General features: G+C 40.8%; 3 protein-coding genes across 3 annotated transcripts in view; all 3 read left to right on the top strand.

The window, feature by feature from the left end:
• Positions 1-1,360, top strand: part of LOC103974205 (aquaporin PIP2-5) — a 1,446-nt gene extending 86 nt beyond the window's left edge. Inside the window, exons 1-4 of the mRNA XM_009388967.3 lie at positions 1-300; positions 380-675; positions 754-894; positions 1,077-1,360. The exon at positions 1-300 is cut by the window's left edge and continues 86 nt beyond it. Of these exons, the coding sequence (XP_009387242.2) occupies positions 1-300; positions 380-675; positions 754-894; positions 1,077-1,187 (848 nt within the window). The 3' untranslated portion in view covers positions 1,188-1,360. The remainder of the gene's footprint in view (positions 301-379; positions 676-753; positions 895-1,076) is intronic.
• A 1,177-nt stretch (positions 1,361-2,537) lies between these two features.
• Positions 2,538-7,448, top strand: LOC135604885 (protein disulfide isomerase-like 1-4). The gene is made up of 12 exons (XM_065094538.1): positions 2,538-3,079; positions 3,225-3,354; positions 4,470-4,635; positions 5,017-5,135; positions 5,226-5,306; positions 5,738-5,824; positions 6,155-6,229; positions 6,332-6,400; positions 6,492-6,572; positions 6,638-6,772; positions 6,929-6,985; positions 7,097-7,448. Exons 1-12 carry the CDS (start codon positions 2,547-2,549, stop codon positions 7,256-7,258), a joined length of 1,695 nt encoding a protein of 564 aa, XP_064950610.1. The 5' UTR covers positions 2,538-2,546; the 3' UTR covers positions 7,259-7,448.
• Positions 7,449-8,295: 847 nt separating this feature from the next.
• Positions 8,296-11,579, top strand: LOC135605120 (glutamyl-tRNA reductase 2-like). Its single transcript, XM_065094838.1, has 3 exons — positions 8,296-8,821; positions 9,710-9,951; positions 10,095-11,579. The coding sequence occupies exons 1-3, from the start codon at positions 8,566-8,568 to the stop codon at positions 11,226-11,228; spliced, it is 1,632 nt and encodes a 543-aa protein (XP_064950910.1). The 5' UTR covers positions 8,296-8,565; the 3' UTR covers positions 11,229-11,579.
• Positions 11,580-25,117: the final 13,538 nt, after the last annotated feature.

Below are 25,117 nucleotides of genomic sequence, written 5' to 3' on the forward strand. Positions count from 1 at the left end.
TGGAGGCCGGAGGGCGCGGGGAGTACGGCGGGAAGGACTACAGTGACCCACCGCCGGAGCCGCTGGTGGACGCCGAGGAGCTGACCAAGTGGTCCCTGTACCGCGCGGCGATCGCGGAGTTCGTGGCCACCATGTTGTTCCTGTACGTCACGGTGGCCACCGTGATCGGGTACAAGCACCAGTCCGACCCCGCCGTGAACCCGACGGATGTCGCATGCAGCGGTGTCGGCATCCTCGGCATCGCATGGGCCTTCGGCGGCATGATCTTCATCCTCGTCTACTGCACCGCCGGCATCTCCGGTCTGCTCTCCCTCCTTCTCGTCTCAAGCTTCTTCCCTTCTTCTACAATCGCTGACGTGCACCGGCTGCGTTCCCGCAGGTGGGCACATCAACCCCGCGGTGACGTTTGGGCTGTTCTTGGCGCGCAAGATTTCGCTCGTCCGCGCCCTCCTCTACATGATCGCGCAGTGCCTGGGAGCCATCTGCGGCGTCGGGCTCGTCAAGGGATTCCAGTCCGCCTACTACGTCCGCTACGGTGGCGGCGCCAACGAGCTAAGCGACGGTTACTCCAAGGGTACCGGCCTGGCCGCCGAGATCATCGGCACCTTCGTCCTCGTCTACACCGTCTTCTCTGCCACTGACCCCAAGCGCAATGCCCGCGACTCCCACGTCCCGGTCGGTAACTCTCCCCACACTCCCCCTCCTCGTTCTCCACATCATCCACAGATTTCACCCTAAATATCGTCTCTGCAGGTTCTTGCTCCTCTTCCAATTGGGTTCGCAGTGTTCATGGTCCACTTGGCCACGATTCCGATCACCGGCACCGGCATTAACCCGGCGAGGAGCTTCGGAGCGGCCGTCATCTACAACAAGGACAAGGCCTGGGATGATCAGGTGCCGCTTTCACTTGGTTTCATGCGCATCTGTGTTGGTCTCGGTCATAGCAATCGGTCAACGAAACCTCCCGAGTTATCATGTTGATGGTGCAACTGAATCCAAGCGAGGAGGATTCGTCCTCCCGCGCCGATTGAATTAGAAGCTAACAGGGTTCTTCTATTCGTTTGATGTCGTTGCAGTGGATGTTCTGGGTGGGGCCGTTCATCGGCGCCGCTGTTGCTGCAGCCTACCACCAGTACATCCTTAGAGCCAGCGGCGCCAAGGCTTTGGGTTCGTCTTCCTCGATCTGAAGGTCGTCGGTGGAGCATGGAATTGTAGATAAAAAGAGATGGCTCTTAAAAATGCTGGATGTCGTCTCTGGGGTTCACCTTGGATTTGGGTGTTGTGACGTCTCTCTGCGCTTTCTTTTACTTCCGCTTCCACTTCGACTCGTACCTGCAATAAAAATATGCTAGTCAATCAAGTTTTTTTGACTTTTGTCATCCTTACCGATTTCATGGCTCTTCCCATTACAATAAAAAAAAAAAAGGATCTTCAAATTTATGGTATCCACTAAAATATAATTTATTGACAAAAATGTCACTAAATCAGACATATGTATCGCACCAAATTATTCAAATTTAAAATTACCAAAATATTATGATAAATGTTGCCAGAAATATGTATCTTTACTAATAAAATTTGACCGAATTTGTCATTAATACAACTCGTAACCAAAAAAAAATTAGCAATTTAGTGATGAATATGTATGTTCTTTTCGTGATTAAAGGTTTTAACTATGTGATCTAACTTGACGAAGGATGATAATAAATATTTCTATGTAGATATATTTTTTGCCTGTAATTAGTGATCATTTTTCTTGGAGAGACAAGTAGAATGAATCAGTTCACCACAAGGACAAATTAGTGAAGCTGTGACGAAAGGTAACCTTCCATATAATTTGAAATGTCGATCGAGCAGTGTCAGCTGCACTCTCTTTTGCCAGTCGGTAGACAAGCCGAATAGAGAAGGAACAGCACCACCCAGCTTTCTTCCATATTTAAAAGCATGGATGAGACAATTGGTCACTAGCCCATTAAAACAATCGCCTCGATCGCATGGACGCACTGGGTGGAGTCATCGATTACTTTTCTTGGAAGACTTAATGTGGAGCAGTTGCATCTGAATTGGATATGCATCCACGATAAAGTTTTAACTTCTTTTCTCCGTTGTTGTCTGCTTTCTATTTTTCCATTTTCCAACAAGTGATATCGGAGGTCTTTTGGTTCATAAATATTGTTATCTTAATATCATTACAATAATTTCTAATATTTAAACTAAAGCGTAGAAAGGGAGCCATGCGATGCAAGTGGGACACCGTACGCAACTCGTGCATGCCAATCGTTTACCGTTCGATCTGAAACCAACGGTCAGATCTGGGTTCTTTTTTCTGATGGAGTTGGTCCCTCCGTGGCCTCGTGTGTGCCGCCCGCTTTCATCCGCCCAGAAAGCTGACGCATGAAACGTGGCGGTATGACTCGTCAAAAGCGGACTTATTTACGTCACCGTGTCAGTGCTGTTCCCCACGTGTCCAAATCTCTTCGCCTCGTCATATTCGACGCCACCGCGCGTCGACAACCCTCACTCTCTGGCACCTGGAGGTGGAAACAATGGCGTCTCGAGCGTTCCTCCTTGCCCTCACGATCTCGTCCCTCCTCCTCGTGCATGCCGTCCTCGCTTCCGCCTCCACCGTTCCGAAGGTCCGCGGCAATCCCGACCTCGATGAGGAGGACCTCAGCTTCCTCGACGAAGAGGAGGAGGGCGAGAAGCCTCCCCACGCCGGCGACTTCTACCCCGAGGACGACGGCGCCTTTGGCGGCCTCGACGGCCGAGCGCACGACGCGACCCCCGTGTTCGACGAAACGGACGTTGTGGTCCTCGGGGACGGCAACTTCAGCGAGTTCATGGGGAAACAGCGCCACGTTATGGTGGAGTTCTACGTGCCGTGGTGCGGGCACTGCAAGGCCCTGGCGCCGGAGTACGCGGCGGCCGCCACGGCGCTCCGTGGCGAGGACGTGGTGCTCGCCAAGGTGGACGCCACGAAGGCGAACGTGCTCGCGCAGAAGTACGATCTGCAGGGTTACCCCACCGTGCTCTTCTTCGGCGACGGCGTCCACAAGGACTACCCCGGCCAGAGGAATAGGTAGGCGTCATGGGACACAGAACCGAGCTCTTTCTTTTCCTGGATCTGATCCGCTAAGATAAAAGCCTTGGGATAGCTGGACACTGTGCTTATCAGATGATCGAGAGCAATGGCATTTCTACTGATGAGTGCATTGTCGATGCAGGGATGCAATTGTTGCCTGGATCAAGAAGAAGATTGGACTTGGAGTCCAGAACATAATGACAGCTGAGGAGGCAGAAAAGATCTTGACTTCTGAGAGCAGACTTGTTCTGGGCTTTCTTGACTCCTTGGTGGTAATTTCCTCAGCCCTCTTGGTTTTGAACCTTAGTAAACTTAGTGCTGATTTGTTCTTTGAGAAATATAAATACCTAAAAACCAATTAACATTACTGTTGAAAGAGAACAATATAGGTAAAGAAACAAGTGCATGATGTGCAAAAGATTGATGCAAAGTGTAAGGTGGTCAAGTCCAAATCGTTTCCAATCAGGAGAAACATGTGTCAAACTTGAGTTCTAGGATAGAGTATAAATTACATTGTATAATAAGATTAGGTGACAAGAATTGTCCTCTAGGAGATAAATTTCCTGCTTGCAAGGGGTAAGACCCTACACGGTTACCTTCCAAAAACACATAGTGGCGAGAAGAACCTTATGCCTTTTCAGTAAATTAGGTTCCGATATTGGAAGAACAGAATGTTTATCTTGTGGCTTTTATCATCGGATTAGTGAATAAAAATTGGACATATTTTCATATGTTGCACTGCTTCTGATCTGGTTTATGGTTGCAATAAGTGTTGATCTTGATAGGAAGAATGAATAGATTTTTTGACCTATCAAAAAGAGGAAGAGTAGGATAATTTCAGAAATCCTATCTATTTTTTGACCTAGGTTTATATAGTTTCCAAAGATACATTATATTAATTATATTCAAAATGAACCATTCTATTTAAGAAATTTTTTAAAGAACCAATAACCAAATTAATTTATCATTTCATATACATTTAATATATTTTTTTCTTGATGTAATGAATCTTTCTCTTGGTGCAATGAACCTCTTTTCTTTTCTTTTGATGAGAGGACTTCTATTGAGGGAGGACATGTTTAATCTTTCTCTTTTTTTTTTTTTTTGATGAATCGAGGACTTCTATTGATGCAATAATCAAACTTGAACATGTTTAATTCCAACAATAAGATCACTTCTACCGAGGGAGGACATTTGATGAAAAATTTTCCCAAACCACGGATTCATGAATCAGAAAGATTTTAAAATATGGTTTATATTTTTTGGACATAATTAATGTCAGGTCATTGCTAACATTTTTTTGTTTTTCGGATGTCTGTGATACAATTGCATCAGCTAAGTGATTTCTTCCGCATCGTCTTCTTTTGTTTTCCTTGGATGTTTGCAGGGCGCTGATAGCCAGGAGCTTTCCGCTGCTTCGAAACTTGAAGATAATATCAACTTCTACCAAACAGTGAATCCTGACGTTGCAAAACTTTTCCACGTCGATGCTGATGCTAAACGCCCTTCTTTAGTATTGCTGAAGAAGGAGGCAGACAAGATATCCTACTACGGTAAACTCAATTTTCCAACGATATGAATGTACCACCAGCTAGGGATGGCTATTTCAAAAACTGTACCTGCGGTGCACCTGCTCGATCCGTCTCGATTGGGTTGGGATCAACCAAATTTGACACCTCAAGCTTGCCCCCTTCCTATCCCAGCTAGTCCCCATCCACGGAAAGAAAGAACAGCGTTAATAATTTCATATTAGATAATTTTCTCTTCTATTATTACAAATATTTATGCATTTTTCCAAAAGCATTCACATCAACAATATGATGAATTTTTTGTATATTCAGGTAGAGTATTATATTATTTGCCATCTCTAGTCCCTAATACTTCACTGAAAGCATAACAAGTGGTTATTGACACTGTGGTTTCGATTCACGTAGATGGTCAATTCAGTAAGGCAGCAATTGTTGATTTCGTGATCGCCAACAAGCTTCCCTTGGTGACCGTTCTTAGTAAGGAAACTGGCCAAGACTTGTTTGACAATCCTATTAAAAGACAGGTAGGCCTTACCAAGCTGAAACATGTTATTCCTTTTCCTCGACTAATTTTATTCATGTCTAGAAATTGACTTGTAATCTTTTTCTGTCAGCTTTTGCTCTTTGCAATGTCAAATGATTCCAAGATCATCATGCCAGCATTCCAGGAGGCCGCAAAATTATTCAAGGGAAAGGTAGGTGCTAATACTTCTCTCTTTGCAGTTTATGAATGTTGACTAATTCTCATTAGAATAAAATACACTTTTGTTTCTTCTCATTTCAATCTAATGAACTTTCAGAATTTGTCTTAAAGGAGGTAATAAATAATGCATTAGTATGGTATAATTATAATTAGTTTGTCGCTTGAAGTTTCAATTTTCTTTTTCTTTGCAATGCTCAATTTTGCAAGTGAAAATATGACAATAGGTGGTGGTAAGTTATGAACTAACTATAAGTGAGTAGTTGTGTGTCATTTACAACATTTTTCCTTAGTTTTTCATCTGTCTCAGCTTGTTATCTTTTGAGCCATCGATATATATATATATATATATATATATATATATATATAAAATTATTTTTTGTTGTAAAAACGCCTGACTAGCGACATTTTCTATTTTGTCTCAAGCTTATTTTTGTATATGTGGAGATGGACAATGAGGATATCGGAACACTAATTTTGGATTACTTTGGAGTGACCGAAGACGGTCCGAAGGTAATAATTCTCCCATCGCCAACTCCTCTATTTTTGTTGTTTTGTTTATCAGAGGCATTTCAAACTTAACCACGACAATGCATTTGTCAACTCTTGTCGCTCTTCTTCTATTTTGATAACTGCGATTGTTGTATGTCTTGACTCCAGTAAGAGTTCTTACACAGGTTGAAAAATCACCCACTGCATCTCTAATTCGGGATATATATATAATAGTGATATCATGAACAAAGAGCCACTTGAATCTTGAATCTCTGATTTGATTTCATATTTCTTAATATTTATTTGACTGCTTCTGGTGTAATTTCTATTTACATCCTGAGATTTATATAGGTCTTGGCTTACACGGGACATGAAGATACTAAGAAGTTTATGCTTGATGGTGAAGTCACACTTGATAATATTAAGGTCAATGTCTCCTACGCCCATATCTCAAACAACATTACGATCGCATCATTCGGCATAATCACAATCTTCTAACATTCACATTGGTTTGTTTTGTTGAGTCAGAAATTTGCTGAGGATTTCTTGGCAGGCAAGCTTAAGCCCTTCTACAAATCGGACCCGATACCTGATACCGTAAGTCGTCACACAGTTTCCAGCTCCAGCCTATATCTATTGGCCATCGGCATCTCTGATCCAGCATCCATATTATCGTTGATGTTCGTAGAACGATGGGGATGTGAAGATCGTGGTTGGAAACAATTTTGAAGAGATCGTCTTGGATGAGTCGAAGGATGTTCTTCTTGAGGTGAAATAATTGGTACTCTACGCCGAGACTACCCGTTCTCATTTACGATTTTGTTGTTAATTCAGATATACGCGCCATGGTGTGAGCATTGCCGAGAACTAGAACCAGCATTTAACAAGCTTGCGAAGCTTGTACGGGGTGTCGAGTCGCTAGTCATAGCGAAAATGGAAGGCACCAGAAATGAGCACCCTCATGCCAAGGTCATATGTTTCGATCAACTTGGTATTTGATCTTTCGATGCACATATAAATGTTAAAAGGTCCTTATGGGCGGCTATTGTATAAATTCCATCGAACTTTCTGGATGAGTTTTAGGCAGACGTGAAGCAGGTCTTCATGCTCGACTAAATGTTTCAGGCTGATGGTTTCCCCACGCTGCTTTTCTATCCAGCCGGAAACAAGAGTTCTGACCCGGTAAGTGAATCGTAGTTGTACTGTTGATGCCTTGTGCTTCTCTTGCTTTCTTGTTTACCATCATGCCAGGATGGATATCATGACCTTCGCTTGTTTACTTCCACACTGCAGATGTTAGTCGATACGGATGGAACCCTGAAGGCACTGTATAAGTTCATCAAGAAGCACGCGAAGATCCCGTTCAAGATCGAAAGGCCGGCGTCGGTCTCCGAGGAATCAGCTTCTTCCGTGGGTGCGAAGAGTGCTGGGACGGGTGTGAAGGAGGAGCTGTGATCCTTCCAAGCTGTTGTTGTTGTTCATGCAAACAAACACAAAGGGGAGCAGTAACACAGTTGTGTTGCTGCAGTTCCCCCGGCATGGAAACTTTGGCTGGTGAGTCCTGAGCATGCATTAACATGTTGTTCCTGTCAAAGCATTAGACTTCAGCCCAACTGCAAGAAGAACAAAACTCCCTCCTTTTCTCTATCTATAGCCAAACCTACCGTTCCTTCTTTATCGTGCTTTGGATGTGCGGTAAGAAATGAACATCCGGAATGTGTTTAAGAAAGATATTTTGATCAACAACTCCATCACGACATCATCATGATCATCATCACAATTCCAAGCCTGGGATCCAACTTGACCAAAAGGGGTACAGCATAAAAGTGAAGACCATGCGACCATTTATTTAATCGATGATTTATTGACTATTGGTTGAGGTGGGCAAACACAGCTCTCAAAATTAATTGAAGATAGCAACCTAACTCGTTCACTTTGTCAACCCAAATTATGATCTATATGGGCTTTATTCCCTATATGTATATATATATATATATATATATATATATATGTACATATATATGTACAATGTACATATATATGTACAATGTACATATGTATATACATATGTACATATATACATATACATATATATATATCCATTATCGTTAAATAATAATACATAATTTGATCAAGGATGAGATGGAACACATGGAGCGGGTGCGGGTGACGAGATAGAGCGCGTAGGGAAAGCAGCCAATGAGAGGGCGCGGAACACCCGCCTCCGCTATCCGCATCTCCCATCCGCTCACCACGCGCACGGTGACCCCACCGACTTTTAATAAAAAAGAAGATGACTGTAACTTCTCGCCACTACCCGTTCAATGATTGATAAACATTAATGTGGGACCCACGACAACTGTCAGCCAAGTGAGACGCGTAACGTTTGCAGGCCGTAGGAAAAGAGAGTGCTTGCGAACACTTCTTTTCTTCGGGCCCACTTGCACAGCAGCCGATGGCCACACCGTTCTATCTCTCTCCCTCGTTTCGACGGCCTCTTCTGACCATTCCATTGCCATCTCCACGCAACGAAGAGGAAACCGACAGGGGAGAGACGGGGAGGGAGGAGAAGAGACGAAGCGATACGACGCACGCCGGTTCCGCGCTTCCTTCTTTCCCCGATCTCAATCACTCGCTTGGAATTTCTCGCACCCCTCTCGATCGATCGACAAGAGAGAGATCCATTTTATTCGCCTTGTTCTTCTTCTTGACTGCGGAGGAACAGGGTTTTGATCTGTGTTTTATTGCTGCTGGAGTCTGTAATGGCGGCTACGAGCGGAGTGGCGATCACCTTCGCGGGGGCGGGGAAGGCCGAGGCTTTCCTCCGGAGGAGCTCTTCCTCCCGGTCGCCGTGTTCGATTGGATCTTTCGGCGGCCCCGCGTACGGTGGGAGCCGGAGGGTTGCTCCGCGGAGGAGCCCTCGCTGCGAGGTGCGGTTGGATCTCGAAGAGAAGTCCAAGTCCGCGTCGGCGTCGGCGTCCGCCGGAGCCCTCGAGCAGTTCAAGATCTCCGCCGACCGTAAGCCGCTTGCCCATTCTCCTTTCACCTCTTTCTCTATTAGAAATGAATGGCTTCGTTCTTTCGACGAATAGAAGGTCTGCAGAACTTGCAGAATTTTCTGACAGGAATTTCTAATTAATTGAGTACGTCTGGTGGTTGATGTGATGAAATTAATGTACACGGATGACATTATCTGATTTTTTTTAATTTAGGATTAGTATATTTTGATCAATATCACGACGAGATGGCGATTACTTGGTGCTTGTGGAAATGCCAACAGAAATGGGATCTTAGACTGGTCTGTGTTTATGTTTCCTGTGCCCTTTCTTGATTACTTGGAGCTTCTCTAGGCACTATCGATTCACTAATTCTGGCATCAGTTCCGTTCTTGTTGTAATAGGAAAATAGTAGCTGGATTTTCGTAATCGAAAACATTGCTCCGAAATTTTTTTGTTTTTAAAGAAGAAATTTCCATCATATTCAATGAGAAACTATCACATGTGCAACAATGCACTAACCAATTCGGATGGTTATTTTGTTAATGATGATCGGAAAAGAAGCATCATAGGTGCTGCTGTTGCAGATGCTTCAGCTGTCTTCTTTCTTTGAGAAACATGCTTTTCACATCTAGGATTGTTTTTTTTTTGTGTCTATTATTTTGTAGCACCTTTAAGTTCCTGATAGACCTGTTTTCTTACGGGTAAATAATTTCTTTCTATGATCATCTCTTGTGTTTGCCTTGATATATTTTTTGAGTCATGCAAGTGAAACTTCTCTCACATGAATTTCCTCACAAAGGTTAACAGTGCAAGCGTTTTGGCAGCTCGGGGATAGTGATAAAGTTAGTGGACTCTGATGATTAGTGAACACAATCCATTAATGTTCTTCTGCTTTATCTTTTTGCAGGATATATGAAGGAAAGGAGCAGCATAGCTGTTATAGGTCTTAGTGTTCATACAGCTCCAGTCGAGATGCGTGAAAAGCTTGCTGTTCCAGAGGCACAATGGCCTCGTGCTATTGGTGAATTATGCAACTTGAATCATATCAGTGAAGCTGCAGTTCTCAGTACATGCAACAGAATGGAAATATATGTAGTTGCTTTGTCTTGGAATCCTGGAATCAGAGAAGTGATGGATTGGATGGCAAAGGTAGCTGTTTTCACTTAATCGTGTAATTTTTTTTTCTGACTTGTGGTGCCATTCATCTTTCCCTTGCAAAAGCAAACTGGTATTTTGAGCATAGTTTATAGCCCATCAATTGTTAATCATGTGCTTTTGTATGGCATATTCAGACAAGCGGAATTCCAGTGGCTGAGCTCCGACAACATCTTTTTGTTCTTCTCGATAGTGATGCCACGAGACATCTGTTTGAGGTATCAGCAGGGCTCGACTCACTTGTCCTTGGAGAAGGACAGATTCTTGCTCAAGTTAAACAAGTTGTAAGAGTCGGGCAAGGCAGCCGAGGGCTGGGGAAAAATATTGACAGGATGTTTAAGGATGCCATCACAGCTGGAAAAAGAGTTCGCAGTGAGACCAATATAGCATCCGGTGCAGTTTCTGTAAGTTCAGCTGCAGTTGAGTTGGCTCTTATGAAGCTTCCAAAGTCCCATTCTGCATCTGCACGGATGCTGGTGATTGGAGCAGGCAAGATGGGGAAACTAGTGATCAAACATCTAGCTGCAAAAGGGTGCAAAAGGGTTGTGGTTGTGAACAGGTCAGTAGAGAGGGTAGATGCTATCCGTGAGGAGATGAAAGATATCGAAATTATCTACAGACCTTTTTCTGAAATGGTCACCTCCTCTGCTGTGGCGGATGTCATTTTCACAAGCACCGCATCTGAGACACCCCTATTCTTGAAAGAACATGTTGAAGCTCTTCCTCCGGCAAGTGAGGCAGTTGGGAGCGCAAGACTTTTCGTGGATATTTCAGTTCCCAGGAATGTAGGATCTTGTGTTTCCAATGTCGAACATGCTCGAGTGTATAATGTCGATGACCTCAAGGAAGTCGTGGAAGCCAACAAGGAAGATCGCCTGAGGAAGGCAATGGAAGCTCAATCGATAATCACACAGGAACTGAAACGGTTCGAGGCATGGAGGGACTCTCTGGAGACTGTTCCAACCATCAAGAAGCTCAGATCCTATGCTGATAGAATTCGGGCTTCTGAGCTCGAGAAATGTCTCCAAAAGATTGGTGATGATGCTCTAACAAAGAAATTGCGAAAAGCAGTTGATGAGCTCAGCAGCGGTATCGTTAACAAGCTTCTTCATGGCCCACTGCAGCACTTGAGATGTGATGGCACGGATGGCAGGACTCTGGATGAGACCCTTGAAAACATGCATGCACTTAACAGGATGTTTAGTCTTGACACTGAGAAAGCTATCTTGGAGCAAAAGATCAAGGCCAAAGTTGAGAAAAGCAAAAGTTAAAGCTCGTTCAAACATCATAGGACAACTAATCATCACAAGTCCTTGAGATTATTGTTGTATCTTTCAAAATTTTTGTCAGATTTTCTGCAAATTCTACTGCTACCAAGCCTCTGTTTCCATTCTCAACATCACTCACATTCAATTGACCTAATTCTTGTATCATCTTCTTAGAGAGACGGGAAGAAACTAAACCCTCGAAGGCATCTAAACATTGCAAGCATTCTACGATGACTATCTTCTTTGTGGTAGCTGGTCGGTATCATACACTTGTTTTGTGTACGTAAGCACATTGATCCTTGCATGTTTATATTGATTTGTGGATTTGGATCCCGGTAACATGTTTCTTGATGACTGTTAACTGTGATAATGTTTCTGGTCATTTGAAAATATGAATTTGGAATTAGATCGGAAGGTCTAGATTCATCAAGTTTAAATTTATTGAAATGCATATTAGCAACTTTTGCAGGCCAGCAGCAACCAAGAGGTGTTAGGATCTTAAGTGAATTAATGCTATGATAAATTTTAATCGATCTTAAAGTTTGATCATAAAATCTGTATCGAAAATATAATTAACTAAATAAAAAGTAAGTAATCAGACACAAAAGTTATAAGTAAAAGAGAGAATACAAACCAATTTATAGTAGTTTGGTCTTCTTGACCTACGTCCACTTTTGATTTCTCTTCTCTCGAGGTCATTGATTTTCATTATCGATCTTTTTGTCAATAGGTGAAAATCAATTATTTTTGTTAAATTTTTCTTCCTTTTATAGGCTTAAGAGAGAACCTGCATGCTCATTTTTTATAAGAGATTTCTCACATTCTGCAACTTAGTATCATAACTAAACTTATGAAGGAGGAAAAAGAGAGTTACAATACTTCAGAAACTCAGGAATAGATGCTCTATCAATCAAGCCTGAGTAAGGTATTTATAGGCCCCAAAAGAATTTAAGAATGGAGCTAAAAAAATTCAAATCCCTAAAATTTGGAGGTACGAGTGATACTATCGTTAATATTAGATGATATCATCATCGTAACTTTTGCCATTATAATTTTGGACTTTAGCGGTACTACTACTACAAAGTTTGAATTATGGATGGCACTACCATCGTCATAGACGATACAATCATCGGAAAGGCTGACATGCATAAACAATTATTTATTGATAGACTAAAGTAGTACTACCGCTTGGGCCTGGTGGTACCACCTCCCAGTTTTGCTTTAGGCCACCAATTTGGCATTCTAAAGGCCCAATTCAGCCCAATTTTAAGCTCACTGATTTTTTTTATAAGTTTGACATTGTTTTGGTTTAATATCAACTCAAATTGACCTAAAATAATCTTATCTTGACAAATCAATGACATATTTACAAAGCTTTCGACATGTTGTATGCTCTTTCTGTTGAATCTCGGATTTTGATGATAAAATCAGTTGATATGTTTGTGATCTAATTTGTGTTATGAGTGATGCTGGAAGCTTCGATCATGTAGAAATAATTAAAACATGAAGAATCATGTTGGGCCTAAGTGGAACATGTTAGAAGATTGGACGTCGAGCCGAAGGATCGGTCGACGTAATAACAGAAGGCTTCAGGCCATGGGTTCGGGCATTGGGCCAAAAAAAGCAAAAATTACGATAAGGAAATCGAAGTTGCGGAGGTCAACTGGCTGATTAGGCACTAGGCCGCAAGAACTGTCGGTGGCACAGTCTTTGAGACTATATCAAGTGGTGGTACTACTAGTCTTGGTAGTGGTATTGCCCAAACACAGTCTCCAAGAGACCATCAGTAGGTGGTACCGCCAGTGTTAGTGTTGCAGGTGGTGGTATCGCTAGTACCCCGAAAACTGAGGATGAGATACTTTTTCTCCAAGTTTGAATCCACTTGAGGCCTATAAATACCCTCTCATCCCTAGTTAACACACACAAGCATAGAGAACTTAAAAGTGGGAAAACGCTATAACAATCACTTAAGAGATCCCCTCCTCTAGTTCTAAGTTTATAATTCTGTTTAGGGAGGAGTGAGTGCTTGTAAAAGGTTGTCTCCTAAACTTATGAAAAGGAGAAGAGGAGTGTGAAAGGGTAGTTGATATTCGCCCATTAAAGGAAGATCGATAGTGGTTTGCATTTTTATTCTGCTCTTTACTTTAATTGCAAACTGAATTATTACTTTCACTACCTTACAAATACACTTTCAAGTTAACATCTTTCTGAAACAATTTTTCATTGTATGAAGAATTTTGACTTGATGTAATTTTATCTGCTGCACTAATTCATCCCTCCCTCTTAGTGCTGACTTGATCATAGCAGTTGGTATCAAAGCCATGTCTTTTCTCGTTTGGTTTAACACCCAAGAGAAATGACTCTTTTTGGCTTTCAAGAGGGCTTTTCTATCGTTCGTCCTCCTATATTCAATAGGACAGACTACACTTATTGGAAAACTTGGATGAGAGTTTTCTTGCTTTCTTTATATTTGAATTTATGGAATATCATTGAAAATAGATTTCAAAAGTCTTCTCTTCTAATGAATGATTAGAATGATTTAGAGAAAAAGACTTTTTCTTTAAATGCTAGAGCTATGAACACTATATTTTATGCTTTGAATAAAAATAAATTCAATCGAGTTTCTATTTTCGAAACAGTTTATGACATTTGGCATATACTTGAAATCATACACGAAGGCATGAGTAGGGTTAAACATTCTAAATTTAATCTTTTGATGCATGATTTTGAGTTGCTTCATATGAAACCGAGCGAAACCGTTGGAGACATGTACACCCATTTTATGGATATTATCAATGGTTCAAAAAGTCTTGATAAATATTTTTCTAATTTTGAACTTGTGAATAAAATATTGAGATCCCTTCCAAAGAGTTGGGACTCTAAAGTAACAGCTATTCAAGAGGCCAAGAATTTGAATAATTTTTCATTAGAAGAACTTATTGGTTCAGTGATGACATATGAAATGACTTGAACATTTACACCAATATATTTTTCTCTTCTTCTTTCTTATTTATAATGATAGAAGGGGGAAAGAAAATAGCTAGCATCTCAAGAAAACCAAATTTGCTAGCTTGAATGATAAACTTAGACATGTTAGATCTCTTAAATGCATAAATTCTTCTTATATATTTTTTGAATCATGATATTGATTTCTCAATTTTTAGACTTGAATTTTATTTTTAAATCTAGATCATTTCCTATCATTCCTTCTATATACAAAAGAAGAGATATGTCAAAAATCATGACTTGAATTTTTAATGATTGGAATATTGATATAAATTTGTTATTTATCTTTGTCATGCTTTGAAAATTATTGTAAAAGGAAAAAGATTTACAAAATTATATCCTTCCCTTCCTTTTGAAAATAATAATGGGAGAGAAAAATTGCTAGCTTGTGATAGCATATAAGATTTTCCTAACTATATGAGGAAATATCTCTACTTTGTTGAGCGAAATCCTCTATTCTATTGAGGGAAATCCTCCCTCCTAATATGTATAAATAGGAGAGAGACATGAGAGAGATATGTTAATGTATTTAAGCTTCTTCATTTAAGCTTCTTCAATAAAGCTTATTTAATAAATCTTCTTCAATAATTCTTCTTGTCTTCTATTCTTTCCAACATGGTATCACCTCCATGACTATCGAAGCTTGCCATTCACCATATCCTTTGCCTCTGCAAAGCAGAGAAGGGGGGAACTTTTTCTCGCCAAACTCACTTCCCCGTCAGACTCCCCTTCCCATCCGTTGTACGACGCATGATGCCTTTGCTGCTACCTCAACCGCTGCCGTGACCACACCCGGCGTTGCCATTAGGTGCAACCACAATAATGAGGGCCTATTTTGGTGCAGCCGGCTACTCGCCCTCGGTAGTGGATCCCTCTCCAACCCCTGCCCGCTCCTTCCCTCTTCTCCTCCATGCGGCTTTCTTCTTCATCGGTGCCACCTACACCGACCCTAGGCTTGGGTTGTCCATTGCCGTAGCATCGTCTTCATTAGGCTGTGATCTGCATCAATCACAGCCCGCTGCCTCACTATCAACTATTGATCCTTAGCTCCTGCTAAGAGCAAGTCGCTATAGGTTTCTCCACCAAATTGTTACAGCTTCCTCCTCTACTACAGCTTTCTCTTCTATTGTAGCATCACTATAGCTACCTCCTCTACTACAACTACCTCCTCTGTTGTGGCATTACTGCTCCTCTGTTGTAACTTCCTCCTTTGCTGTAGCTTTCTCCTCTACTGCACCTCTGCTATAGCTTTCTCCTTTACTGTAGCATTGTTGCGGCTTCCTCCTCTACTACACCTCTGCTGTAGCTTCCTCCTCTATCGTAGTTTTCTCCTCTACTGCACTTCTACTGCAGCTTCCTCTTCTACTATAGCTACCTCCTCTACTGCACCTCTACTACAGTTTTCTCCTCTACGGTAGCATCGTTGCAGCTTCCTCCTCTACTATAGCATCACTGCAACATCGTTGCAGCTTCCTCCTCTACTATAGCATCACTACAACATCGCTGTAGCTTCCTCCTCTACTACGGCTTCTTCCTCTGCTACAGCATTGCTATAGTTTTCTCCATTGCTGCAGCTTTATCCTCTGTTACAGCCGCCGTCGTCATTGTCATAGCCGTAGTAATAGCAATAGCAACAACAACAACAACAACGATATGCTCTTGCCTTACTCACGAAGCATCTCGCTCGTAAACTGTTTGCTTTGTATCGATTCAAGATTAGTATCCTTGATAGGAGCACCATCTTGCGGGGGCATGATAGCAGATAAGATTTTTCCAACTATATAAGGAAATATCTCTACTCTGTTGAGGGAAATCTTCTATTCTGTTGAGGAAAATCCTCCCTCATAGGAGAGGGACATGTTAATGTATTTAAGCTTCTTCAATAAAGCTTCTTTAATAATTCTTCTTGTCTTTTATTCTTTCCAACTGCTTACACATTTCAAAGGGGCGAAAGAACTTGCTATCTTGAACATCACTAAGAATTGCTAGCTTGCAATCTTAAGAGAAGCAAAAGTGCTATCTTGCCTATCTCAAGAAGCAAAACATGCTAACTTGCACATATAGCAAAATTTACAAACTTGCAAAACTCAAAATTATTGCTAGCTTGCATGTTGTAAAATGGTGTAAAATTTTGCTAGCTTACACTTTGCCAAGGAAGCAAAAAATTACACTTCTCAAAAGAGAAGAAAGAAAATTACTAGCTTACATAATGATAAAACTTGAGAGTATATTTATAATGCAATGATTTGAAATTATATATCAAAAACTTGCTAAATGCACTTCTCCTTTTTGTTGATGACAAAGGGAGAGAAGGTATAATGATGATCATGCATGGAATGATGTATTTAAAATTTGATTATGCATGATTTTTGATGAAATATTGCTTGGATTTTTGAATTTAAGAGTTATATCAATATGAAATATTGATAGGGGGAGTTTAGTTTAAACTTCATCATCAATTGATTGTCATCATCAAAAAAGGAGAGATTGTTGAATCATGGATTTTGATGATAAAATCAATTAATGTGTTTGTGATATGATTTGTGTTGTGAGTGATGCAGGAAGCTTCGATCAGGAAGAGACAATTAAAGCAGAAAGAATCATGTTGAATCGGAGTGGAACATGTCAGAAGATTGAACGTCGAGCCGAAGAATCGATCGACATATCGATCGACATATCGATAGAAGGCTTCGGTTCATGGGTTCAATCACCGAGCAAAGAAGAGCAAAAATTATGCCAAGGAAATTAGAGTTGTGGAGGTCAATTGACTAATTGGGCAATAGGCCGCAAGAGAGGACGATGCACCGAAGAATCGGATGAGGCATCCATGAACCAATGACATGCTAGACAATATTTGATTTAGCTTTGCAATAATTGTCTAGATCGAAGTAGGTTTTAGGAGTAATTGGGTTGGAATTGGGCCAACTCAATTAGGGTCCAATTGAGCCCAAGTTTGGGCTGTGTTGGGCCAAGTGAAAGGCCCAAACGTGACCCAAACTGGTGGAACCGTCGGTGGCACAATCTCCGAGATTGTGTCAGGCGATGGTACCGCCCAGACAGTCTTCGAGAGACTATCAGGTGGTGGTACCGCCAGATTGGGCGGTAACCACTACCAGACTGGGCGGTGGTACCGCCTAGTGGTTGGGTGTCAAGCGGTGGTACTACCAGACTGGGCGATAGTATTGCCCAGTGTTAGTGCTGTAGGCGATGGAACCGCCTAGCATAGGCGGTGGTACCGCTAGTATCCCGAAAATCAGGGTTGAGACACTTTTAGGCTCCAAGTTTGAATCCACTTGAGGCCTATAAATACCCCTCTCATCCCTAGTTAACACACACAAGCACAAAGAACATAAAAGTAGCAAAACGCTATAGCAATCACTTGAGAGATCCCCTCATCTAGTTCTAAGTTTAAAATTCTGTTTAGGGAGGAGTGAGTGCTTGTAAAAAGTTATCTTCTAAACCTATGAAAAGAAGAAGACGGGTGTAAAAGGGTAGTTGCGTTAGGATCAAGAGCACTAAGACGGGGGGGGGGGAGTGGGGGGGGTGAATTAGTGCAGCGGAAAACCTTCTGCGATTAAAATCGAAAACTGCTTTCGTTCGATCGAAGTGATTTTGGTAAGAAAGCCGATTCGTATATCACTTCAACTTTTGACTAGGAGAGATGCAGCAAAGATATGAACGCAGTTTGCAGTTATGATGGAAATCAGAATATAAGCGCAAACTGAAATACGACGTTCGTACGATAAAAGCGATTTTGGTATAAAAGCTGATTCGTAAACCACTTTAACTTAAGATAAGGCGAGATGCAGTTAAAGCAAAGATATAAAGTCAGTTTGCAGTTATAATGGAAATCAGAACGTAAGCGCAAACTGAAATACGACGTTCGTACGATAAAACTGATTTGCGTCTTAATCCTCGATTCGGAAAGCACTGAACTTTGAAACATGTTCGTAAAAACACAGAAGGCAGTAAGCTATTGAGGAGGTTTGCAGTAAAGATAAGATGCTCAAAGTAAATGCAAACCAAGATTTAGAGTGGTTCGGTCAATCTTGACCTACTCCACTTTTGGCTTCCTCCACCGACGTCAACTAGAGGCCTTCCTTCAATAGGCAAAGGCCAACCACCCTTTTACAGTTTCACTCCATTTGACGGGCTTAGGAGACAACCCTTACAGAATTTTCTCTCCTCTCTTTACAACTCAGTACTTGGAAAAATAGAGGGAGAAGAACTTTTGGCCTTTACAACAATTTTGAGCTCAAAGAATCACAGAAAAGGATCAAGATTTCGGTGTAAGTTCATACCCTTTCAGTGCTGAATGAGTGGGGTATTTATAGGCCCCAACCCAGTTCAAATTTGGAGCTCAAAACTATCAATTCCCGAAATTCTGGGATCAGGCGGTTGCACCTCCTGACTGGAGCGGTTGCACCGCTTGGTAGAGCTCGAAGACTGAGCCTCTGGGCGATGCTACCTCTTGTCAGGGGCGGTTGCACCTCCTACCAGAGCTCGAAGACCGAGCTCAAGCGGTTGCACCTCCTGACTGAGGCGGTTGCACCGCCTGGCAGAGCTCGAAGACTGAGCTCAGGCGGTGCCACCTCCTGTTAGGGGAGGTTGCACCACCCAGTCTCGATCGGAGACTGAGCCCCAGGCGGTGCCACCGCCTGGCTGGAGCGGTTGCACCTCCTAGTCTCGCTCGGAGACTGAGCCCAGGCGGTGCAACCTCCTGCCTTGGGCGGTTCAACCGCTTGACAGAAATCAGGGTCCGAATGGGTTGATCCATTCGGCCCAATTTGAGTTTTTCAGGGGCCCAATTGCCCCAAGATTAAGTTAATGGGATCACCTCCCATTTCCAACTTAATCAATGTGCTAACTACGATTTTTCCTAAGACATTTACTGCAACTTGCTCCGGTGCGTCAATCGCTTCTTCCGGTGAGCTTCCGGCGAGCTTCCGTCGATCATCCGATGAACCCTCGGTGATGCTCCTGCGGACTTCCAGCAAACTCCTGGACTTGCGACGATTCACTTGGCGAGTTCCGACGATCTTCTTTGGCAAGCTTATGGACTTCTCGGATTTGTTCCCGCAGAACCTCCGACGACTGTCCGAACTTCCGTCGAACTCTCGAACTCCCAACGTGATCATTGTCTTGACTCCGGCGCAACTCCTGCTGCATGTCTCACTTTCATCGTAGTTAATCCTGCACACTTATCTCAACATATAGATTAGATAACAAATGATAATTGACTTCATCATCAAAATCCGAGATTCAACAATCTCCCCCTTTTTGATGATGACAATCAATTGATAATGGAGTTAACCTTAACTCCCCCTGTCTATGTGCCATACTTGAGACAAGTCATTCTTGAATTCAAGACCTAAGAATTCAAGAGATATATTGATAAGTTAAAATCATTTGAACTTATCAATACTCCCATCATGATTCCCATCATGATGTATCTCTTTGAAGATGATGTCAAGGCTTGACATTCAATTTCAAATATAACAAGTTTGAATGATGGTAATAGTAGCAATTCATCATATCAACATGTAAAGCTGTGAAGTAAGATTTTGATATCATTACATGATGTACACATTTCAAATATTTTAGCAAGTATTGCATTTCTTCACATGGTAAGATATCAACTCAAGACATAATGCAAATTAATGCATGACATCTGTTCATATATCTCTTGGTGATGTAAGCATGGCATAATCATAACATCATACCAAATTCATCATATCAACATGTAAAGCTGTGAAGTAAGATTTTGATATCATTACATGATGTACACATTTCAAATATTTTAGCAAGTATTGCATTTCTTCACATGGTAAGATATCAACTCAAGACATAATGCAAATTAATGCATGACATCTGTTTATATATCTCTTGGTGATGCAAGCATGGCATAATCATAACATCATACCAAATTCATCATATCAACATGTAAAGCTGTGAAGTAAGATTTTGATATCATTACATGATGTACACATTTCAAATATTTTAGCAAGTATAGCATTTCTTCACATGGTAAGATATCAACTCAAGACATAATGCAAATTAATGCATGGCATCTGTTCATATATCTCTTGGTGATGCAAGCATGGCATAATCATAGCATCAGTGTTTATAGCATCAATTCATATATTTCTCCCCCTTTGTCATCAACAAAAAGCATGGTAGTTGTGATACTAGGAGAGCAATATAAGCAAATTATCAAGCATATAAAGGAAGGCATGATACATAGATTGCTTTGAATACTTCTTCCTCTCCTTTTTTTTGTTATAATCCTTTTTGCATGAAGGAGAAAAGCCATTTGTGATACCAGCTATTTGTGAGTTTACTTTGAGTCAAGATATGTGTTTGAAACAACTTTTTGCAAGTAAAAATACTATCATCCATATTTCAAGATGAAATTCATAAGCAGGAATCATATCATCAAATCCATTTCAGAAAATTTTTTTTCATAAGAGTGTATGCGAAAATTTGATTTTTAGCATTCCAATTGTTAAGCGAATCCGAAAATGAAATGAACACTTTCATGCATTCAGACAAGACTATACTACAGATTTTCAAATACAATCATGAAGATAAAACATTTCAACACATGTTATGTAATGGCAATCAAGTGATTTGATCATTCAATAAAGTTCGAAAAATAATTTTAACTAGTTTATCTATTCGGACACATCAACATTCCTAATTCTCTTCTTATGAAATCAAATTGTTCTTCACTTAGAGGTTTTGTAAAAATGTCAGCTAGTTGATGTTTAGTGTTAATATCATGGCAATGTCATGACTTATCAACTGCATTGGTATATCACTTTTTCAAATTATATTTATCATGGAAATCAAGGCACAAGGTTTTCAAAACATTTAGTTTCAATGTAAAATCCGAGATAAACAACGAGAGATGTTTACAACTCTGCATATGCTCAAAAAATATATCAGGTAACCATATCAAGGATCAAGGCAAAGCCCATCATGGTGAGTAACATAAGGAGTTTATAATAACAACAGATGATTGTGTTCATACAAGCTCATTCATGAGGTGGAAAATTAAAGTGCCTAAACAAAGAGTCAAATTGTCGATGAATTTGCTGCAGCTCAGATAGGATTTGATCTTGTTGATGTTCAAGCCGTTCTTGTCTTTGTTCGAATCGGTCCATCTGAATCCCAATATCTTCGATAGATGATGTATGAGTTTGCTCAAATGGATGTGTTTCCTCAAAGGGACAGATCGGAGGAGATTGGGTACCCCTAAAGACTGGTGTTTCCGGTTCTAGTTCAGGTTGAGGGGGATCGGTTCTTCTTGGCATTCTAACCCAGTTACCGTTTCTATAAAAACATCTTAATCGGTGAAGTAGATTTTTATTTATTATGCTAAATCTATCTACTTTTATTACTTCTTCTTCCGGTGGTATTAGAATATCGTAGGCTTTCATTATTCTAGTGATTATACCACTATATGGGAGCATCATGTCTTTCTTAGATAGTTCTAACATGTTTTGTTGGATAAGATAACTAAGACAGATGTCATGTCATTTCATGATCAGATACATAATTCCTAATTCTAATTGGCTTACTTCATCATGATGGTATTGTTTAGGGAGAATGATGCTAGTTAGGATATGATGAAGTACCTTAGTGTTTAGAGGCAGTAGATGTTCACAACTTTTAGGAACAAATGCTAAGTTGGGATTGGCAAAAATTGTTCCTAAGGCTTCAACATATGTTGTTCCAACAGTTTCATCATCCCATGATCCTCTAAAGTAAAGTCCTCTACTTTTTATGGGAATGCCTATAATGTCGCAAATGAATTTATCCGTAATTGAGATGTGTTGTCCTAAAAGATAGGTAGACATTCTTTCTTCTTCATCTATTTGTATGTTGTTGTAAAATAATCTAACAAGTCTTGGATAGATGGGTTCATTAATTTGCAAAATAGGGAGTAGATCTAAGTTTGCAAACCATTGGATTGTCTCTCTTAGTTCATTTAAATCTACATATTTTCCCTTATTGACACTCCTAAGTTCGAAAGAGGAAAACTTTTCAGCATGGTATTTTGAATCGAAAAGGGTGAGATCAAAATCTTCTACTAATCTCCTCTTTCCTTTGTCCCTTGAGGATCTTCTAGATCCCATAACTACTGCTGTTTAGAAGAATAGTGATGAGCAAGAGTAAATGAATCAAAAAAAAGAATTTAAGGGCTTCTTAGAGAATACCTTAGTGGGATCTTCAAGAGAGGGAAGGATTGTTGATGTTTTGCTCCGAAATGAGGGGTATTCGGGATGCTATGAGGGGAGAAATGGGGATGGAGGAGCCTTGGAAGAGTAAAGAGGGGAAGGGAGTGAGTTGGGGTCGGTTTCACCGCCGGCCCTAGCTTGGGTTAAAAAGGGCACGGTTGCGGGCGGTTGCACCTCTGGTTGGGGCGGTGCAACCGCTTGCAACACGTGACAGCCGGAGGTGCTACCTCCAGCTGGGGCAGTGCCACCGCCTGCAGGCGGTGAGCACTTGTTCTGATCGCAGTGTAATCTGATTTGAGAGTTTTTGTCTTGAGAAGAATTTTCATTCAGAGCAATCAACTTTACTTACGTAATTACGTAAGAGTTTTCATTTTAAGACAAAAACTTTTGCACGATCAAGATAGATCTTTTAACGTACATACTCTCAATGTCGTACACATGTTTGTGACCGTTTGTTCAAGTTGGTAAGCCTTGCAAGTTCATGACAGACTTAGTCAGTTCATGATATAGAGTTGGATTCGAAAGTTATGAACGGATGAAATTGATGGGTTCGAAAATCTAGAGGATATGTGAATTGAGAATCATGCATTTCTAATTCTGAAAAATCAAATAGTATTGTATCTAAATCGCATTTGTGATTTTAATCTTCATCTCTTATTTAGGCTAGAGAGCATTGCGAGTTCTTTTTGGATCTTGGGTCATGAATATCGAGAATCCAAGGAGCAGAATATTATTTCTTGCTCCAGCTTATAATTTTTTATGTTTTTATAGGAAAGGATGATTTTTAGGTACCCATTTGCTTTTGGGTGCCTCAAAAATAGATCTACATTGTTTATCATGTTGCATAAAATTTGTCATGGTTCCTTTGGGAACCCAAATTAATTTATTCGGACTAATTTTCTTGAATGGACAATAATATGTTTTGTGTCCAAGTTTGCAACAAAAGTTGCATTTGCTTTGGTGTCGAACATGTAAGATGAGGCCTTTTATGAAGGTGGTTGGATTTTGGTGAGGACTTCTCACAAATCCAATTCCACTTCTTTTGGGAACGTGACCCTTGTTTGCAAAGATCATGTTCAGTGACTTGCTACCAACCTCGAATTTCTTCAAGGTGTCCTTAAGTAGCAAGTTTTCCTTTTGGAGAGTTTCTAGATCATGGCATTTTGTGCATGAACTTAAACTATCATGATATTCAGTCTTTAACTTATCAAAATTACAAGTAAGACTATCATGCTCCTTTTTTAGCAATTTGTATTTTCTACTAATAATCTTGCATTCATCAAATAAGTCATGGAAGACATTTAATAATTCATCAAATGATAAATCTGCATCTATTAAATTTGTTACCTCCTCTCCGATGGCCATTAAGGCGTAGTGAGCAACTTGCTCGGTGTTGGACTCCTCTTCTTCGGACGCGCTCGAGTCATCCCACGTTGCTTTGAGTGCGTTCTTCTTTGATGTTCTCTTTTTGGCTTGGGGACAATCACTCTTGTAGTGTCCTGACTTTTTGCATTCATAGCAAATAACTTGGTCCTTCTTGGGTTCAAGTTTATTTTTTGCGTCATTCTTAAACTTGTTTCTTTTAATAAATTTTTTAAATTTTCTTGTTAGAAGTGCCAAGTCATCATCACAGTCCTCATCACTTGAGTTTTCTCTCAAGTGGCCTTCTGAAGTTTTAAGTGCCATATCCTTCCTGTTCTTTGGAAGGATGTCTTCTTGCTCTTCATGAGCTTTGTAAGTCATCTCATAGGTCATTAATGACCCGATTAGTTCTTCAAGAGGGAAGTTGCTTAGATCTTTCGCCTCTTGAATAGCAGTGACTTTAGGATCCCAACTCTTAGGAAGGGATCTTAGAATCTTATTTACGAGCTCAAAATCCGAAAAACTTTTTCTGAGTCCTTTTAGACCGTTGACAACATCCGTGAAACGAGTAAACATGTCGCCAATGGTTTCACTCAGTTTCATCCGGAAAAGTTTGAAAGAATGTAACAGAAGATTGATTTTTGACTCTTTCACTCTACTTGTGCCTTCGTGAGTCACTTCGAGTGTGTGCCAAATATCAAATGCGGTTTCACAAGTTGAAACACAGTTAAACTCGTTTTTATCAAGTGCACAAAATAAGGCATTCATAGCCTTTGCATTAAGAGCGAAAGCCTTCTTCTCCAATTCATTCCAATCGATCATTGGAAGAGAAGACTTCGAAAATCCATTTTCGACAAGATTCCAAAGTTTAAAATCCATAGAAATAAGAAAGATCCTCATTCGGGTCTTCCAATAGGTGTAGTCCGTCCCATTGAACATGGGTGGACATGCAATAGAATGGCCCTCTTGGTTTCCGACGTATGCCATCTCTCTTGGGTTTTAATCCGTTAGAGAGTTAACCTCGCTCTGATACCAATTGTTAGGATCAAGAGCACTAAGAGGGGGGGGGGGGGTGAATTAGTGCAGCGGAAAACCTTCTGCGATTAAAATCGAAAACTGCTCTCGTTCGATAGAAGTGATTTTGGTAAGAAAGCCGATTCGTAAATCACTTCAACTTTTGACTAGGAGAGATGCAGCAAAGATATGAACGCAGTTTGCAGTTATGATGGAAATCAGAAAATAAGCGCAAACTGAAATACGACGTTCATACAATAAAAGCGA

Source organism: Musa acuminata, chromosome BXJ2-2 (genome assembly GCF_036884655.1).
Source record: "Musa acuminata AAA Group cultivar baxijiao chromosome BXJ2-2, Cavendish_Baxijiao_AAA, whole genome shotgun sequence".
Classification (NCBI taxonomy): Eukaryota; Viridiplantae; Streptophyta; class Magnoliopsida; order Zingiberales; family Musaceae; genus Musa; species Musa acuminata.

What these genes read in the sequence shown, in the direction of transcription:
- LOC135605120 (XM_065094838.1), top strand. Translation starts at nt 8,566, where the DNA reads ATGGCGGCTACGAGCGGAGTGGCGATCACCTTCGCGGGGGCGGGGAAG. An exon ending in GTTCAAGATCTCCGCCGACC is followed by an intron (nt 8,822 to 9,709) that starts GTAAGCCGCTTG and finishes ATCTTTTTGCAG; the next exon opens with GATATATGAAGGAAAGGAGC. An exon ending in TGATGGATTGGATGGCAAAG is followed by an intron (nt 9,952 to 10,094) that starts GTAGCTGTTTTC and finishes TGGCATATTCAG; the next exon opens with ACAAGCGGAATTCCAGTGGC.
- LOC135604885 (XM_065094538.1), top strand. Translation starts at nt 2,547, where the DNA reads ATGGCGTCTCGAGCGTTCCTCCTTGCCCTCACGATCTCGTCCCTCCTC. An exon ending in AGACAAGATATCCTACTACG is followed by an intron (nt 4,636 to 5,016) that starts GTAAACTCAATT and finishes CGATTCACGTAG; the next exon opens with ATGGTCAATTCAGTAAGGCA. An exon ending in ATGAGCACCCTCATGCCAAG is followed by an intron (nt 6,773 to 6,928) that starts GTCATATGTTTC and finishes TAAATGTTTCAG; the next exon opens with GCTGATGGTTTCCCCACGCT.